Source organism: Thunnus albacares, chromosome 17 (genome assembly GCF_914725855.1).
Source record: "Thunnus albacares chromosome 17, fThuAlb1.1, whole genome shotgun sequence".
NCBI lineage: Eukaryota > Metazoa > Chordata > Actinopteri > Scombriformes > Scombridae > Thunnus > Thunnus albacares.
Genome location: NC_058122.1, coordinates 9,135,654 through 9,153,930, shown reverse-complemented (window position 1 = coordinate 9,153,930; position 18,277 = coordinate 9,135,654). Strand labels below are relative to the sequence as shown.

The window sequence follows — 18,277 nt, the reverse complement described above, 5'->3', positions numbered from 1 at the left end:
TCTCAGTTCCTCCTCATAGTGACGTTGGGAAAGTGAAAGTATTTTATTTTTCTGTTGGGAAGTCGCAGTACTGGTCAGTGGCTGCAGGGGGCAAAACTGCTCCGCTTCTGAAGCCTGACTGGCTGTATCCTGTAGACTTCCTATAGTTCTTTGATGAGGCACATGGCTTGAAATACTGTATACTAGGCTTGCTAGTCTTGACTGATGGATATAACAAGTTTATGTAAATGTCAAAAGGTGGTGGCATTTTGTAAGTATGCCAGCATTTATATTCTGTTCTTCAGTGTGTCTGTGCTGTTTTTTGGTTCCTGTCTTTAGAGGAACTGAAAAACACTCCTCTGTGATTCACATTCAAGATTCACTGTTATATCTTAAAGTCCCCCTCCACTCAAAAAATGTGTTTTGCTTATTGTTACTTTACTTGGATGTGCAAAGTGATGCACGTGTAATGTCTGACTCCAGAAGGCTGTTTTCACTTTAAATTCACCTTAAATCTTTAAGACATCTATGTACAAGGATGATTTTGTACATAGATGTACAAATTGAGTTAGCAACTAGTTCAACTTTTAAAATGAACAATATTCAGATAATTTTTTCACAGATTTTTCTATGGGGAGATGGAATAAATTAATTTTCGGAACTTTTAGTGGAAAAACCATATCAGGGATAAATTATTATTGAAAGCAGAGAATTTTATGTGTCTTAAAACATGTCTGGAGGGGGTCTTTAAAGTTAAAATGGTGTCATTCACCCTGATACATTATCTTTTTATGACTGAAGTTAATCACTAAGATTAAACTTCTGACAGCAGACTTTCTACAATGTTACAAAATTAGTTAGAGACAGATACATGTGAAAGATTCATAATTTATTGTTTTTTTTTCTTAGTTAGGCTGTTGATCATATTCTTTATCATATCCCTCCATGTCATTGTAAATGACATCATTGTGGTGACCCTGACAGGTCTGCACCACCTGCAGGACGGTTGCTAGGCGTCGGTCCAGAGCAGAGAGGTGTAGCTCAGAGAGGAGCGGGGCCACGCCAGCCAGAGGATCCTGGGCCAGCGACTCCCGCATGACATCACTCATGCGGAAGCCCGGGAGGGACAAGAGACGCAAGCGGAGGAGGGTGGAGCGACGGATCCTACGAAGGTGACACCAACATAAACCAGAATAAGTTTCCTTTTGTTAATTGTAAGCACTACAATATTCACTGAATTAAATGTTTTCCTTACCACACCTTTCAACTTTATCCACTCTTGAATGACATGGACTAGTTTATTACAATTTACTTCACCAATGCTTCATTTTTAAGAGTTCAAGTCACTCAGTTTTACCTGCAACACTGTTGCAAGGGTGCCAGAATAGACGGCTCATCCCGAGAGTGACGCCCAAATCTGGAAAATATTTTCAACAATGTCTAAGTCATGAGAAAGTAACATAAATAATACTTACACCTGAGTTAGAAATATAACATGTAAAAATGTTGCCATTGGCTGACAGACATGAGTTGTTACATTATTACCAGAACACCAGAACTTGTATATCCTGAAATGAAATGAGTTGAAAGATATTCATGGTACTTACGCCCGTCCGTTATCCAGATGAAGGAGGAAAGTCTCATTGCCGAACTTCTCAAATGTCTCATAGTGATGTCTATCCATGTTGCCTTTGAATGAACATTCATGATTCATCAGACTATGTGAGAGACATTTTTATCTGCATGTAAAAATGTCCAATATTAGTAACTCATAATAACATTCTGAATGCTTTTACATGCTGTTCTTATTATTAAAGGTGTTTCAAGAGTTGATGCTTGCGACACCATGTGCTGAGATAAGCTACACTCTCAGGATCTACCTTTCATTGACTTGTTTTGAATGAGTTCCCCTCCTCTCTTGAAGGAGGAGAGGGAGGACATGTAGGTCAGTGACTCCCATTAAGTTCTTCTGTAAGCCCCCTTAAGTTACAAATGAATTGAATGCTGCGTTAAATTTAAAATGTACTGACTCATGAGGAAGTCCAGTATTGCCATATCTATGAGATCCACCAATCTGGTGCCATGGTTGTAAGGAGGTGTCTGTTTCACTGTGTCACAGTAGGCCGGGTCCTTCTCCCACCTGGGGACAACAGTGCAGTTAAATAAAATAGAAGAAAATAGATCTTGATGGGCCTTAGTCATTACTGATTTGGAATTGAATTTCACTAAACTAAACAGTAATCTATAATCGATATTTCTGGTTTTAATGTTTGGCTTTTTGTCTCTTTTTGTTCTGTTAAAAGGAGTATTTTTATCAACAGTGTGACCAGCTTTGATGATAAGTTTGAGTTTTAGCACTTAATCAGCTATCTATTGAGGCTCATGCTAAATATTCATATTAGTACTACAGTGGTTAAAGTTAAAGCTTGCCATTAAATAGGGTGCAGATACTTAGTATATATCTAAGCAATGTACACTATTCATCAGTGTCTTTTGGTCCAAGTTAAGTCAAGTCAATTTAATTTACATAGTCCAATATCACAAATCACAAGTTTGCCTCAAGCGACTGTCAAGGAAATTTTTCAGAAACTTCAAAATCAAGGAAAAAAGTTTGTCTTGCCCAAGGACAGGAGGAGTGGAGTGTGATTAGTAAATGATTAACTCTGCCTACTGAGCCTGATACAGTATAAGCAAATACATGATCAAAATAAAACAAAATACCAGACTAGTGGCCAGAAACAGAGCAATAACAATGTAAGTTTCTCAAATAACAGTGATATTTTTGATGTAATCCTGCACATCACCTGAAATAGATCCCACAGCCCTGGGGGTCCCAGGATCAGCACCTTGGACAGCGATCGTGACACAATTTGTGCGAAGTGTTCTGAAAAACCACTTGAGCTGAACAGGGAAACTCAAGGCTGCTGAGGCTGCAGACTGATCTATGGGTAGTCTTCAGCCTTTAGCATGTTTAATATAATGTTAGTTAAACTCACTTAAATTTTATGTTCACTGTTTATTCATTTTGACCCAGAAGCGTTTTGATAGATAGTTATAATAACTGCTGCACATACCGACTTGATGATCCTCCAACAGCTTGAAATTGGCTTATTTATAATTTTTCCCTCCACAGGAATGTATAAAACACTTCTGATGTTACCCTTGTTTTTAGTTATAATCACACTAATAATGAATTCTATGTATTGATGACAATATTGATCATGCTGATATTAATGATAATTAGGAGACTGAGACAGAGCCTCATTAATGAGACAGACACAGAGACAGTGTACCCACTGTGCCAGCTTGGTGCGGCTGTAGGATCGTCTCCATGGCGACCTCCAGGACCTGCGGGAAGCAAGGGTAAGGTCGGGTAGCATGGCAGCCAGGGATACCTCCAGGGCATGTGGCTGACCGCACACTGGGTTCTCTGTTGTACAGTAGTATTCACACTGGCCATAGAAACACACGTTACCCACTAGAGGGAGTCAGAGAGATGGCTTGACATCAGAAATAAGGTGGTTTGCATGGACAGTATACAGTATATGCTGATGTCTGGTATAAGGGCAGTGGTAGGCCTGACACAAGCATACCAGGGGAAGTGAAGAAGGTCCTAGACAGCCGGTGGTCAGTAGTTATCTCTCTGATCTCTGTGGTGACATTGATGAGTCGACCAACTACTGGAGGGATCCTGTTAAAGCCCAGCAACCTGAGAGACAGAACAAGACAGAGAGATGAGAACAGAGAAAAACATTAACAAGAACAGTGTGTATAATTCTAGTGCTAATTAATCAGACTTTATCCCTGTGAGACAGGCAGCGCGATAGCTTCGCAGATGAATGAGTGTCAGATCAGTGACTTGATGGCTACAGAATGATCTGTCTACCCACAAGGACACCTCCTGCCTGCTGACAGGGTGTTAAATCATCTGTACCTGTCAAGGTGAAAGGCAGAGATCTCTGCATTGTGTCTTTCAAAATCTGAGAAGTAGAAGAGGTTTACGTCTGTCTCTGCATCTCTGGATTGTCTGTGCAACAAAAACACACACACTCGGAAAAAAAAGAAACTGTACAGGAGAAAACACTTTCAGTCAGCTTGAGTGTCAGACAGTCAGTATTACAGAAGGACAGAGTGGTCTTACTTCATGGGTTTGAGCAGAGCTTGTCCATAGTTTGGGAACGATATGAGCAGTTTGAGCTGGGTACCTCCTGTCTTCTGAACTGAAAGATATGCATAAAGTGCATATAATAGTAATTAGAAATGGACAAAAAAAAAAGCTGTATACTGTTAATATGAGTACTGCACTGGATATTTCCAGTATATTTCACCTCTTTGTCCATATGGTGGCCCATTATATAGTTAACACTAGACCTTCCATTTTGTATGTCACCGCAATAAGTCCAGGATAAAATACTTTATGAATTGGACTTAATTAGTTTTATGGCATCATTTGATCCCTCTGGCTCTATGGATGTCATTGCATTATGTATTATTTGTGTAAAACTATAAAACAAATATATTTTTGTTATCTTGGAGGTCTCTTTGGGGAACGTTTGGTAGCAGTTTTGCCCCTGCAACTCATAAACAAGGAAATCAGTGTATCATTAGCTAGTTTGGAAGCTAAGGCACTTTTTATTCAAGTACAGCAAGTGTAATCCACCTCACCCACACTCTAAATCAAAGAATGTGTTCTTTCAAGTGTATGAGTTCAGCGCTAGGTCCCAGACTGCTGGAAAAAGAGGCTGCTTTAGTTGTTGCATGCCAAGTTTGGAGGAGCAAGTTCAGTAAATATTTCAAAATATATGAAATATGAGACATAAATGAAATCCTGAGTCATAACCAGTTTCTCTCTCATATTTATTTATGATGATGTTGTTGATGATGATGATGATGATGATCATCATCATCATGATGACGATCGAAAATGTGCCTGAATTAAATGTTTAAAGATATACACATGATGTCAAACATGAAAAAGAAATGGATGACACAGCAACAAAAAAAATCAGCCTGTAGCCGAGATTAGTGCTTAATCTGCACCGTATAATACAAATCTCAATACATTATTCATCATGCAGTGTGCTGAGAGATGGGGAAAGGGTGTCTGAGATGAGCAAACACAAAATGTGCGTGAGGTGACGCAAGTTGTATGTGTGTTTATGGATGTGTGTGAGAGATAATGCAAGTTTGTGAGCGGATTATGTTGAACACCCTACAACAAAAGGTCATGTGTGCTGCAGATTAGAGACAAAATTATCTGGCTGTCAAGATTTTTTTTTTCTGAACCTCTACACATGTGCCGGCTGTTTGAAATTGTAATTGTATTTTGTGTTTAGGTGTTGGTGTGTGTGCATGTGTGTTTGTGTGTGTGTGTGTGCAGTGCTTCATTTGCCTCCAAGGAGGAATTGCTCCTTCCTTATGTTTTTATCATAAATTGTACAAAAACATGGTGCACTCCAGTACAGTGTAATGCTATAAAGCTGTAATGCTCTAGTACACCATGCCAACACAAACTACAGCCTCATCAACACTACAAGCTTCATAAAAATAGTATTTATTGCAGGGCCTGTAATGTCCACACACATCCACAATGAATTTATACCTCTTCCCTGTTTTCGACAAAGAGGATTTGTGGGTCATCAATCAGTGTGCCGAAGCCTCTTCCTGGGTTTATTCTTTCATTCTGTGTGAATGTGCTTTGTGATATCAATGTGTGTGAATTTAAAAGTTTTTCTATACATTAATGTCACGTGTGCCTGAGGATCTGTTATCTTATGTCTCTAACTTTGTGTGAATGTGTGTATTTGTTTCTCAAAAATGTAAACTTTGGCACACCGTATCCACAGAGTGAAAGCTTCAGTGGATGCTCTGTGTTGCCTCTGGCTCTCTCACAAACTACATTGTTTGTATAAAGGGATTAGAAATAAAATGAGAAAGCAGCATGGTTGCAACTCTGTAATTGTGTTTAACCAAAAGGAATCAAATATGGGGATAGTGGCACTGAAAATGAAAAAAGCAAGCGTTTACCCACTTGCCATGAGTTGTTAGACTCCACTCATAACACATTTTCTGATACTTGGCTCCTCAGGCTGCCTTCATCACATCATTCTAAACACAGTGCAGAATATAGATCCAGGTTTAATATGTTAATGACTGAATTAGTTAATGTCAGGAGTGGAGGTTTTAGCAGAGCATAAATAATGTATAAAGAATCACGCCTGCACTTTGCAATATGTTTTCTAATATATCGTACACAGGTGCACCAGTGAGAAGCAATTCTGCCTGGCTGACACTTCAGGATGTATTTTAGGAACAGAGCAATTAAAAAGAGAGAAATTAAATCACTGGTAACCATCTACCTTCTTCAGCACAGCTTACTCTAATGTCTCTCCTTTCTTTCTAAAATTTTACCCTGGCCTGACCTGTTAGCCCTCCCTCTCCTCCTTACTCACTAGCACCGAGGATACGCTGTGTTGCCAAAGAGTGAGTCAGCTGGGCCAGATTGGGGTCCTTCCTGTTGTACAGCTCCCAGCGAGAGATGCCCAGGTGGAACCGCAGCCAGGGAGGGTGGGTCTCCACATCGCTGGTCCAAGCGACTTTGTCGTAGCCTTCCTCCTGACTGGCACTCTGCCTTCAGGAGAGGAAGTAGAAGTGATAAATAGACAGAACCTGCCAATGAGGGTTACTGTCAAACTGAAGCTCAGAGAGTTTGTTTCATGGGGCTACAAAGAGATATAAAACGCACTGTAGGGCTAAAATGTGTAATGAAGAATACATATATTAAAGCTCCATTTAAAGCAACACATCACATTACATTCATGATAGGAATAAATATCCCCAAGAGTTGTTTATAGTAATGAGACTGTGGTGCAACAATGATTTATTGTACAATACAGACCATTATGAAACACATCTACAGTCATACTAGAAGCTCAGTGAAGCTGTATTTAGGCACAACAATGTTTGTGCTTGATGCTTGAGTTAAATTTTAATTTCAGCATGCTAACATGCTCACAATGACCAAATGTTAACCATGTTAACCATCTTAGTTAGTGTGTTAGCTAATTAACACTCCACACAAAGTAAAGCTGTGGTTGAGGGGAATGCCATTAGTTTTGCAGGCATTTGGTCATAAACTTAAGTATTGGATAATTTGAAATTTGACGATAGATGAAAAGTCAGATGATCTCCAAAGGGATTACAATTCATCCTGAGGGGACCATGAATGTCTACCAAATTTCATAGCAATCCATCTAGTAGTTGCTGAGACATTTAACTAAAAAACCAAAATGTCAACCTCATGGTGGTGCTGGAGGAAAAGTTAGAGGATCACCAAAGTTTGTAGGATTCTTCCTCTGGTGACCATGTTTGTAATTGCATCCAATAATTGTTGAGATAATTCAGTCTGGAGAAAAGTAGGGGACTGACTAACAGACCAACATTGCCATTCCTAGAGCCACACCACTAACGTGGCTGAAGAGAGGTGTGTCATGATCTCATTTGTAAATGTTCAGGTTTTGAACAGAAACCTCTCAAACTCCTGGGCCGAGCATTATTAATGAATAATCAGGGGGAATTAACAAGGAGGGAGAACACTAACCACATTTTTTAGGGGACTTTGTTAGTTGTACTTGAGGTTAATTGATATATTTTCTCCATCTGTTTAATTATTACACTGCCACCTGTTCCACTCACCACTGACTGTCACTGGTGATGGCGTCTTCCCTCTTATCCTCCTCACTTCCTGTTTCTCTTGCATCTTCATGTGTCTTCACCCTCAGTAGCCAATCATCTTCTTGCAGCTCTGGGCTTGGCAGGTTGTACAAAAGGTGCTCAAAAAGTGCCTCCAGCTTAGAACGACCCTTAACCTTTTGGATCAGTTTTCCATCTCCAATGAGTTTCTTCTCTCTCTCAGTGGTGTCAGCGAGGGAGTCTCTCTCTTTATGGTGTAACAGGGCCTTTAGCTTGTCATGTTCCTCATCGTGGGTGCTTGTTGGCAGTTTATGTGAAGAGGAGGCAGCCAGAGAAGAGGTTGAGATTGACTGATGGCCCTGGATGTCAGTTCTGAGATTGGAGGAGGAGGAAGAGGAGGTGGGAAGGACACAGGCTGTCTGGAGGACAGAGAGACAAAAAAATGCCAGAAGGAGGTGGAGAGCGAGGGACAGACATGCCAGACCAAGATAGATGGAGCGAGTGGGTCGGCCCAGGTACTGTCTCACCATGCTGGGAGACAGAAAAGGATCAACAGAGTGAAACATTATAAATCCAAACAGACCGTGGAGCCCTGCCAAACCCTTCAGATGAAGATGAAAGTTTTTATGCTCATTGCATTCCACAAAATAAGAAAAACACCAGATAAATAATAACCTTAACTTTGAAGTAACAGAACTCACAAAGGCAGTGCAACAAGGTAAAGGCCAATTAATCTTTTAAATCGACAATTAGTCTGTCAACAGCAAAATGAAAACATTTTGATAATCGATTAAAACCAAAAATGCCATAAATCCACAGATTCCAGCCTCTCAAATGTGAATATTTCCTGGATCTCTTTGTCTTCTCTGATAGTAAATTGAATATCTTTGGTTTTTGGACCACCAGTCGGACAAAACAAGTCACACTGAGATGCTTTGAAACAATATGGAAATCTGTCAACACCTATTTAAAAAACCTTTGACTGTGAAGAGGAAAAGTAGCTGCAATTAAACTGATATACTGTACAGTAAAACATTTTAGACACAATATTTGGTACGAATTACAAAACTATAGCCTCAAAAATAACCACAGCATACATTTACAACTCTATGACACAGTTTTATGTCTGTTTTTGTTGAATACCAGGGGAAGATTAACAAATCAATACTTAAAGTAATAGTTTAGTATTTTGGGAGATATGCTTATTGCTTCCTTTCCCAAAGTTAGATAAGAAGATCAATACCACTCTAATATTTAATCTGTACAAAAACGGTAAAAAGGACACTTTTTGGAGGTTATGTACTGGAATATTTCTTGGCTGGGAGCATTCCCTTTCTGGAGTCTTGTGGTGACTGTGATTTTTGCCAGGCAACCAGCAGAGACTCCAGGAAGTGACTTCATATAGCCAAGAACTACTCCATGTCAATTTGTAAGCTTTAGATGTGTTAGTAGGTGCATTTTGTTGTCATTGAGTAGAGCCAGCTAGCTGTTTCCCCGTTTCCAGGCTTCATGCTAAGCTAAACTCACCAGTTGAACGTGATAGTTTCCCATTTACAGTACAACGAACACTGTTACCTCATCATGCTCCCATACTACCACAACACAACATCCCACTGGTAAAGAAATTCAGCAGCTTTTTCATGATCATCAGGATGAAGTTGAACACGTCCTTTAGTCTCTTCAGCACAAAAAACAATTGAAACTTTATGGGATGTTCAGGAACACAAAGGACATTTCTACCTTATTTATTCTTCAATAAACTGGAAGCTCTTCTTGAAAAATTAACAATATCATACTAAACTGAATCCCTACACTTTATTATCCACAGTACTTCATACATAGAGTATATAATGTATAGTGAGATACTGCTTTTATTCTTGGCTAAACTCTTTCTCTTTGCACAAATAAACAAACATTTTGAGGAATAAACTGATTAATTTAGACTGTCAGACAGAAAGGTGGATGGACACAGAAACGGGCACCCATACAGACATTCACACTGCATGAAGTACCAAATTGTCAGATAATCATTTAAATCAAATGCTCCAAAAAAAGGAAAAGCTCACTGAAGACGATCAATACATTATTGAACGACTTGCTGCTCCCAAATTCCCTGTGTAGACCAGCAGGCTGGAGGAATTACTTACATCTCTTTCCCTTCTAGACCTTTTTCTTCTCCCTCGCTCTCTATTCCGCTCCCCTTCCTCTGTTAATGAGAGAGATATTCAAAGTTTGGTAGCATTTTTACCACAGATTGCATTTGTGTGTTTGTTTGCTATCATGCGGCCACTGCAATCCAAACAGAAATGAGAGGACTGGCATGTTGCGGTTGCGGTGACCTGTGTCTGCGTGACCCAGAGTCAAGAGGGAGGGAATGATAATATACTGCCAAATGATCTTTTAGTCTGCCTGGATCAATACAGAGTGGGTGATAATGGTGATGCTAAACAGCACTGCTGTACGGAGGGCTAACACAATATTTTTGACACATAATGTAAGAGGATGTTAAAAAACAAATTTAAATTTCACCTCAATTTCTCCTTCTATAATATCCTGTCCCTAAAGCAATAATTGACACCACTCTCATGTCTGCATGGTAAACATGAAGCTACCAAAAGCTAGCTTAGCTTAGCATAAGGACAAGGAACAAGGAAAAAGCAAGCCTAGCTCTGTCCGAAGGTAACAAAATCTGCCTAACAGCACCTTTTAATAATCACTATTTAACACCTTATATCTCATTTGTTCATTTTTTATACAAAAACCGAAGTATAGAAACAACAGTTCATCATTTTATGGGGGCTATGTGCCAGACTATTTCTTGGCTGGGACCAGTAACCTCATAAAACCAGTCAAAGCAGATGGCCGCCCACCAAGAGCCGGGGTCTGCTTGAGGTTTCTACCAGTTAAAGGGGAGTTTTTCCTTACCGCTGTCGCCAAGTGCTTGCTCATGGGGGAATTGTTGGGTCTCTGTAAATTAAAGAGTACGGTCTTGACCTGCTCTATGTGAAAAGTGCCTTCAGATGACTTTTGTTGTGATATGGCGCTATATAAATAAAAATTGATTGATTGATTGATTGAAAACCACAATGTGTCATTTTTAAACTTAGGGTTTATTTGTAGATTAAAGCAAATGAAACATAACATGTTAATTAGTGAGCTTTAGAGGTGCTCTTGGGATTTTGATTTTGTTACCATCATACAGAGCCAGTTGGTTATGTGTTTCTAGTCTTTGTGCTAAGCTAAGCTAACTAGTTGCTCGTGGTAGCTTCATATTTATTTTACCCAAGACACAAGAGTGGTGTCAATCTTCTCATCTAACTCCCAATTAGAAAGTGGGTAAGCTCATTTTCTAAAATGTCAAGCTATTCCTTTAACCCCATGTAGTCCACAATTTTTATTTTCTCCATTTTTCCCCATATGGCTCTTGTTGTAGTCCCTCTTCAACAGTTTCTCTCTCAATTTAATTCAAATAATTTCTGCCTCTGCTTTTACTTTTGAAAGGACTTGATTTGTGTTCATTCTGTGAATTAAAGGTGGCTCCTTTTTAAAAATAAGCACAAAGTTTTGCTTAAACACTTACTCAAGATTAGGCAGTTGGGTCCTTTGTTATAAACAATTTAATCTTGGCAGCATATTACTATAAGGTGCACACACATGCATACAGAGAAACATGCAGAGTAATGAATTCATATTCTAAAGGAGCCCAGATTAAATATTCATCTCTTTAACAGTCTCTTTTTGTCTTTCTTTGAACCTGCCCCCCTTATTTTTCCCCCACGCCCTTTTTACATAAAACCATGCATTATATGTCCTGCTGTCACATTTAATCCTCTCTGACTTTCAGTATTTTCTGTCCTCTGAGGGTTGGAAAATCATTCTCTCACATACTGCTAATTAGCAAACTATATGTTTCTGTTAATTTGCTAACTTAGCTTTGAGAGAGAATGTATAATGTATGTTGCAGCAGGTCCCAGCAGAATAGGCCAGTGTTTTTTAAACCTGCGGCAATATGCTGTGCTTTTATATGCAGTTTCTAGGAGTGTTTCATTACTTGTAAACAACTGTTAAATGTCACAAATTACATCACAAACACTCACACACAGAATGACTCACTTGTCAGATTACTCAGTGCCATTATTTGTCATGTTTGAATGAGGAAAAATCTGTGATATTATTTTCTTTATTAATCGATTAATCATTTGTTCTCTGCGTGTGTTTATGTGTGTGTGTGTGTGTGTGTGTGTGTGTGTGTGTGTGTGTGTGTGTGTGTTTTAAGAACAGAAGATATGATCTCAGCACAACAGCTACAGCACTGCATTGTTCAGCAGAACTAGAGTTAAACAGTTTACCACATTGTTTGAATGTGAGCCATGTAATGAACAGTAGGACACAATATATCATTAAAGTGAGTCATACTGTACTAAGAAAACCAGGACACGGCTGGGAATATTGTTATATTATTGTCAGCAAATCTCATCAAAAGACCAAAACCAAGAAATACTTTGTCATCTCCCGTCTATCTGTGACACTCAGCCCCAAGCCCAATGGTTCCTACATAAATCTTTAAACAGGTCATAAATATGTGCTTTCATTTATAAATAAGGATAAATAATTTCCCAAAACAGCTGAGCACCGTAGTTTTTAGCAAACATTACTCAAACAGGAGTAAATAGTTGGGGATTGTATTTAAGACAGCAAGACGGTGGATGTGAGATTGACTCAAAATAAACTACAGTTCCCATGTTCACTGATATATTTTTAATAGTTTTTGGACAACAATGGAGCTCTATGACACATAGGTTTTGGATACACAGACAATACTTGATAAATTAATTTCTGGTTTGGGTCTTTTCACAGGATTCGTTGACAAAAAGAAATGCAATATATACAGGGTCACCACATGTATTCTTTAAAGTACTAGAACATAATAAAATAGGGCTGTATAAGCAACAAAAAAAAAAAAGACAGACCAAAATGGACCCTGACAATCTCGGAGAACCCATTGACTATTGTCTGATGATGATTTAGCCTCTGGAGGCAACAGTCAATGTGTCCGGGCATCCAGTGTAGCCCGCAGCTTCTTCTTCCATGCGCCGGTCATTGTTTACAGTTTGATATGACAACTTGCTAAAGCAAATTTCAAGTGAATTGAAAGCAGTTTGTTTATTTTATTACACAAGTCAAACGTTTCTCCACACAATACACAAACATTGATACTTTTTGTAGGTATTTTAGGTCCAGACAACATTTCGTCCAATACGTCTTTCGCTCCCCACACGGAATGTTTACCTGCATTGAAACCAGAACACTTCTGAAACCAAAATCATGTCCCTTGCCTACAGGTTCTGCATTCTTATGCAGATATCTGTTATTAGACATTAACCTTGGGATGGCTAGCACTGCTATCCAAGTTAATTGAAGAGGCCTAAACTGCGAATGGCTTCAAAAGTTTGGAAATAAAGGGAGAGCTGGCTCTAATACTGACAACTGATGTGTGAGTGGAGCACACACTGTCACACAGGGCACATGCATAATGACAGCTCATAGTGCAAGACATACAGTATAACTAACCGTTATGTAATGTGATATCTTATGAATCCCTGTCTTTCAACAGCCACTAACAGAAAAGATTGTGTTTTTGTTTAAAGTGTCTCTGATCAGTGAAGGCACAATCCTACATACAGTGATTCTGGTTTCTCAGAGCTCTGATCTTATTACAGGATGCCAGGAAATCAAATATAACAACATATTTTGAATTTGTGTTGCTTTCAATTTATTTACAGCCCTTCTCCGATCTTTATTACATTTCTTTCTCTCATCCACGCACATAAAACACACTGAAACCCTCACATTCAAACAGGGAAAACATCCTTCAAAGCTTTGAAGCCCCATTTCCCTCATAGCACTTGCAGCTTAATGTAGGTTGCTTGGAAACAACCCAGAATTTGGCACCTAATTGGAGCGTGCGCGTGCTTTATCCACTAGGCAGGCAGACATCGACTCTGTTGTGCAAACTCAGGATAATAAGACAAAGTGAATTGAAGATCACATCTGGCACTTCGGAGGGAGAACGAGCAGCAAAGGAGCTGTTGGATCATGTTGAGGGTTGACCGATGAAAACCTTAGAGATCAAATGTGTGTGTGCTTGTTAATGTATTAGAGGGTGTTGCAGAGTCCTATATGCATAGAGTAGGCGCCTGAGCAATGGAGCCATCGGAGCAGCTGCACCCCCACTATTAGACTTGGTGGAGCAAACGTGCTTTTGCATCCCAATTTTTTCGTCAAACAACTTTGCTATTTTTAAACATTTGAGCTAGTTTGGATCAAAAATAGTTATATCTGGCTGTTTCATATACAGTATATGAATTAAAAATTACATTTGTATCATCCTTACTTAGTCTCTTACAGTCAGAGAACTACGTTAGATACACTAACTATGTTACTGCGTTCTGAATATCTGTCTGGTTGGTTTTCAATCATTGTGCTGCACTCGGACAAGTCAAGACCGATGTCAGACAGTCACTCTGACTCTGTTGGTGCAGACTAAAAATGAAATGTCAAAGTTTGTTGAATTTTTTCGAACTGCCCAGCAAGAAGTCGAGACATGATGATGCCAAAGCACAGAAACAGGTAGATTAGCTAGCATGTTGGATGTCAAAGCTAATATAGCCATCAGGTCTGTTAGCTACGTAATGTGTTATTGGAGTATTTGAGTACTTTTGCATGTGAATAAAGCTGCTGTTTACCTAGCTAATGTTTGCTAGCTAGCTACTGTAACTACATAGCCATTGGACTTGGATTATTTTCTCTCTCTCTCTCTCTTTCTCTTTCTCTCTATCACTCACACACTCACTCTCCCCCTCTTTCTCCCTCCCATTCTTTACCTGTTTAGCCTAAGTTCATTTATTCACAAACCAGTTCAGTGTATTCATAAAAGTGTTGCTCTCCTTAATGTAGAATGAAGTGACTCAGGGAGGACAGAAAGAGACCTAAGATTTTAATTTATAGTGCAGTATAAACTGAGCTTTATAGTGAAAGAGTAACTTTATTGGTCATGATTAAAGGCTCTATATTGCAGGAAATGGCACTGTCAGATGTTAATTAAATGAAAAATTTCCTGCCAAACCTCTTCTTGCCTTTCACTAAGTAGGTACCCATGCCTGTATGTGTGTCAAATTTGTCTCCCCATGTACTAGTTGTGTGTGTGTGTAAAAACGGCTTAAGTGGCCTTATGAGCACCCAAGGGTGCAGGGGTTTTTTAGGTGTGTGCGAGTGTGGAATATAAAGAGAGTGAAGTGTTTAATCATGTGTCAGCCGATGTTTGAAGTGCTGGAGGCGCTGTATGATCTCTCTTACTCCCTCTCGCTCTCTGGTTTTCTTTCTCTTTGTGTTTAACCTACAGTGTGTGTGTGTTGTCTTTCATCATGTGTCAGCTAGTGTCTGATGTTATGGAGGGGGTCCTTGACCCCCACCCAACCCCCACCCCCTCCCCCTCCCCCCACCCTTTTCACTTGTCCTCCTACTCTTCGTCTCTCACTCGGTCACTACTTATCTCTCGCTCACCTGCTCTGTCTTCATCTCCTCTCTCTTTCTGCCTACTCCCACTCGTCCCCCCCTCTCTCTCTAAGCTCAGAGGCCCGGAGTCTTTGAAAGCATTGACTCCTGTGGCTCCCGCTGCTGCTGCTGCTACATTCCTGGTATGGATGGGCATGAATATTTCATCCGAGGAGAGAGAGAGAGAGAAGGGAGGGGGGGGTTGGAGGTTGGCGGGGATCGAAAGACGTGGGAGACGAAAGAGAGAGAATGAGAGAATGTGATGGAGCAAATCAGGTGAGAGCAATAGGTACAAATAAAGACAAAGAGGAACAAATCAAATGTGGAAGAGAGGGAAACAAAAGACACAAACAGGGAGAGAGCGATGCAGGGGAAGAGAGGTAAGATAGATGTTGGAGACCATGAGGAGGAAGCTCGCATGGAATACCAAGTAGAGTTAGAGCAACAATGTATTTGATATGCATGGTTTATTTGGAGAGGCGCATTTACTCCTCTGTGAACACACACACACACACACACACACACACAAACACAACTCACCAAAACAACACCTATAAAAGTGGAAAATCATATAAACTGTCTGCAGTCCAGCAATATTGTAGTCTCAGTAGTCATTCTAATTTTCACACCGTGTTCATATCCTCACTCCATCCATCTTTCATAACCTCTGGTGCATCTCTCTCTCTCTCCTTCTCATTTATTTCAAGGTGACAGCTTTTGGGATAATCTAATCCTGCATCTCTCCACATGGGACAATCTGTCATGAGATGTAGCTGTGTGTGTGGATCTGTGGACGTTATTGTGAGAGGTAGTGGAGGGCAATTAAGAATGAAGCGAAAAAGGAAGGAAGGGAAGAAAGAATGAAAGAGCATGGTCAAAATCGAAGCAGTAGAGACTGAGATATCCTGACTTTTAGCATCTACGTGTCTGACGTAGCAAAGGGCCTAAGTCGAGTAAGTCATGTCTGATTCCAAAAACCCTGAATCCTACACTTCCCATAATGCAACTTGATAGCATCTTTCATTCGAGTCTCCCTGCCTGATTAAAAACACACACATCTTTCAAATGCCACACCAGTTTGTGACACAGAATTAAATATTTATACATACATACATTTGAAGTCTGAAGATGAACAGAGATAATCCTGATGATGTCATCGGGGTAAGGTTAAAATACTCCCTACACAGCCACAGAAGATATTATCCAGCGTTTTTCACAGACTGTACAATACTTGATGATACATACGATGAATTAACTGAACTTCATGTGTAAAATCTTTCTCATAAAACAGCAGATCACAGTAGAAAAACTTGCTTGCACGCTGGCAGCACAGTGAAGTGTTGCCTGTTTAACTGCCTGTTTTTCAGTGCTTCTGAAAACGTAGTTATTGAAAAGGCTTTTGTGTTGTATTGGTCCATATGTTATTGTTTCATCACCTTAAGTTTTGCACTCAATACTGTAGTTTTTTTTTATCCTTATGTTTGCGGCACTGTATATTAATAATAATAACATCTTGTATTCTTGTCTTTTTAAGCAATTTTATTCCTGGTATTTTACTATTTCTGCCTCCCAATTTTATTGTCTGATCTGAAATTCTTTTGTTTTTTATTGTTTTATGTTTTACTCTTTCAGCATTTTATTAGTTAATAAAGCACTTTGTAATATTGGTTTTGATAACTATATATAACAGTTGGAGAAACCAGTTTTTTCTCTAAAATAATCCAAGCAGCACCAGGTTGTGTAATCAAATCTAAAATCAAATGCAGTACCTTTGTCCCAGATCTGCGCTATTTTATTTTTGCAGGTGCTTTTAATGTTGTCTGTCTGCTCTTGTGTCTCTGCTCACCAGCTCATATGCTAACGTTGCCACACTTGAAAAACCTGCAGTATAATATCAGTCCTATTACAGTGCTCCATCTATTCAATTCTATTGTATTCTGGCTCGAATTGTAATAATCGAGAAATTCAACCTCTGCAGTTGTCTTTCTAACTGCAGAGCCCTATACTGTAGGTGGTACTAATAGCAAGATCATCTCTACAGAGCCATGGGAGAGGTCAGAGGTCATCTCATCTTACAAACTGAGCCTTAGGTGGTCTGTGATGAAGCAATAAGTCCGCCTTTGAAGTGGAGAGCTTACAGCAGCATAGCGGCACAGTTAGCATGAGTACAGTGACACTGGCACTGGCAGCATCCTATGCAAGTAATGACTCTTTTCTACCTCTACTTGTTTATTGCTTGCTCATTTCACAAAACCTGCAACAGCCCCGCCAGTCTCCTGACAAGTGATGCAAGAAAAACCACCTCAGCCTCCTCGCTTTCAACACCATCCTAGAAATTTGATGACAGCTTCAAGCAGACTTTACACTGCAAAAATAAAGTGGCAAGACATGTGTTTTGGTTGGTACAAAAAAATCTAAGAAGTAAGACTGTTAAAAGCATGTGGTATGTAAGTGGCCATGTGGCTCATGAGTCAGAGAGTTGCACCATTGTCGTGCTGCTAATACAGGCTTGTGATTCCTAATTGATGAGTTTTATTTAGAGTGGTTGCGTGGTAGATTTGGAGAATCCATTACTCATGAAGATGTAGGTTGTGGGTCTTTTTTCTTGACTACAATTTTTCAAATACTTAGGAGAAGAGAACTGAGAGGACACAAGGGGAGAAAGAGTGATTTTTAATTTTCTCAAGATAAAGTTGTCAGCTGATCAATAAACTGACTAATCGTTGCAGCTCTATTTGACATTATATACCAAAGCAGTTGATCAAGATCTTACCTGGTAGATTAATTTATGATGAATATAACCAACCCTAATCAAAACTGTTGCTGAACTAATTATCTGTCCATGAATTAATTGATCATTATTGGTTTAGGATTTTATTGAATTGTTTCTAAATTTTTCCCCCCTCATGTTATAGATGGGGTTACAGGGGGGTTTGTTTTATTTCATTATATTTTATTATTTTATTGTATTTTGTTATTTTGTGTCGTCATTGAAATGATTACTGCTCTGCTCTTCCTTTGGAAATAAGAACAATTTATGTCAAAGATGAAG

At 39.4% G+C, this 18,277-nt stretch overlaps 1 protein-coding gene across 1 annotated transcript; it reads right to left on the bottom strand.

Moving 5' to 3' along the window:
• Positions 1-884: 884 nt before the first annotated feature.
• LOC122966163 (extracellular serine/threonine protein kinase FAM20C-like) lies at positions 885-8,201 on the bottom strand. Its single transcript, XM_044330165.1, has 10 exons — positions 7,675-8,201; positions 6,432-6,610; positions 4,121-4,199; positions 3,914-4,006; positions 3,573-3,688; positions 3,277-3,457; positions 2,010-2,119; positions 1,587-1,668; positions 1,337-1,396; positions 885-1,143 (listed from the first exon to the last, which is right to left on the bottom strand). The coding sequence occupies exons 1-10, from the start codon at positions 8,199-8,201 to the stop codon at positions 885-887; spliced, it is 1,686 nt and encodes a 561-aa protein (XP_044186100.1).
• Between the last annotated feature and the right edge of the window lie 10,076 nt (positions 8,202-18,277).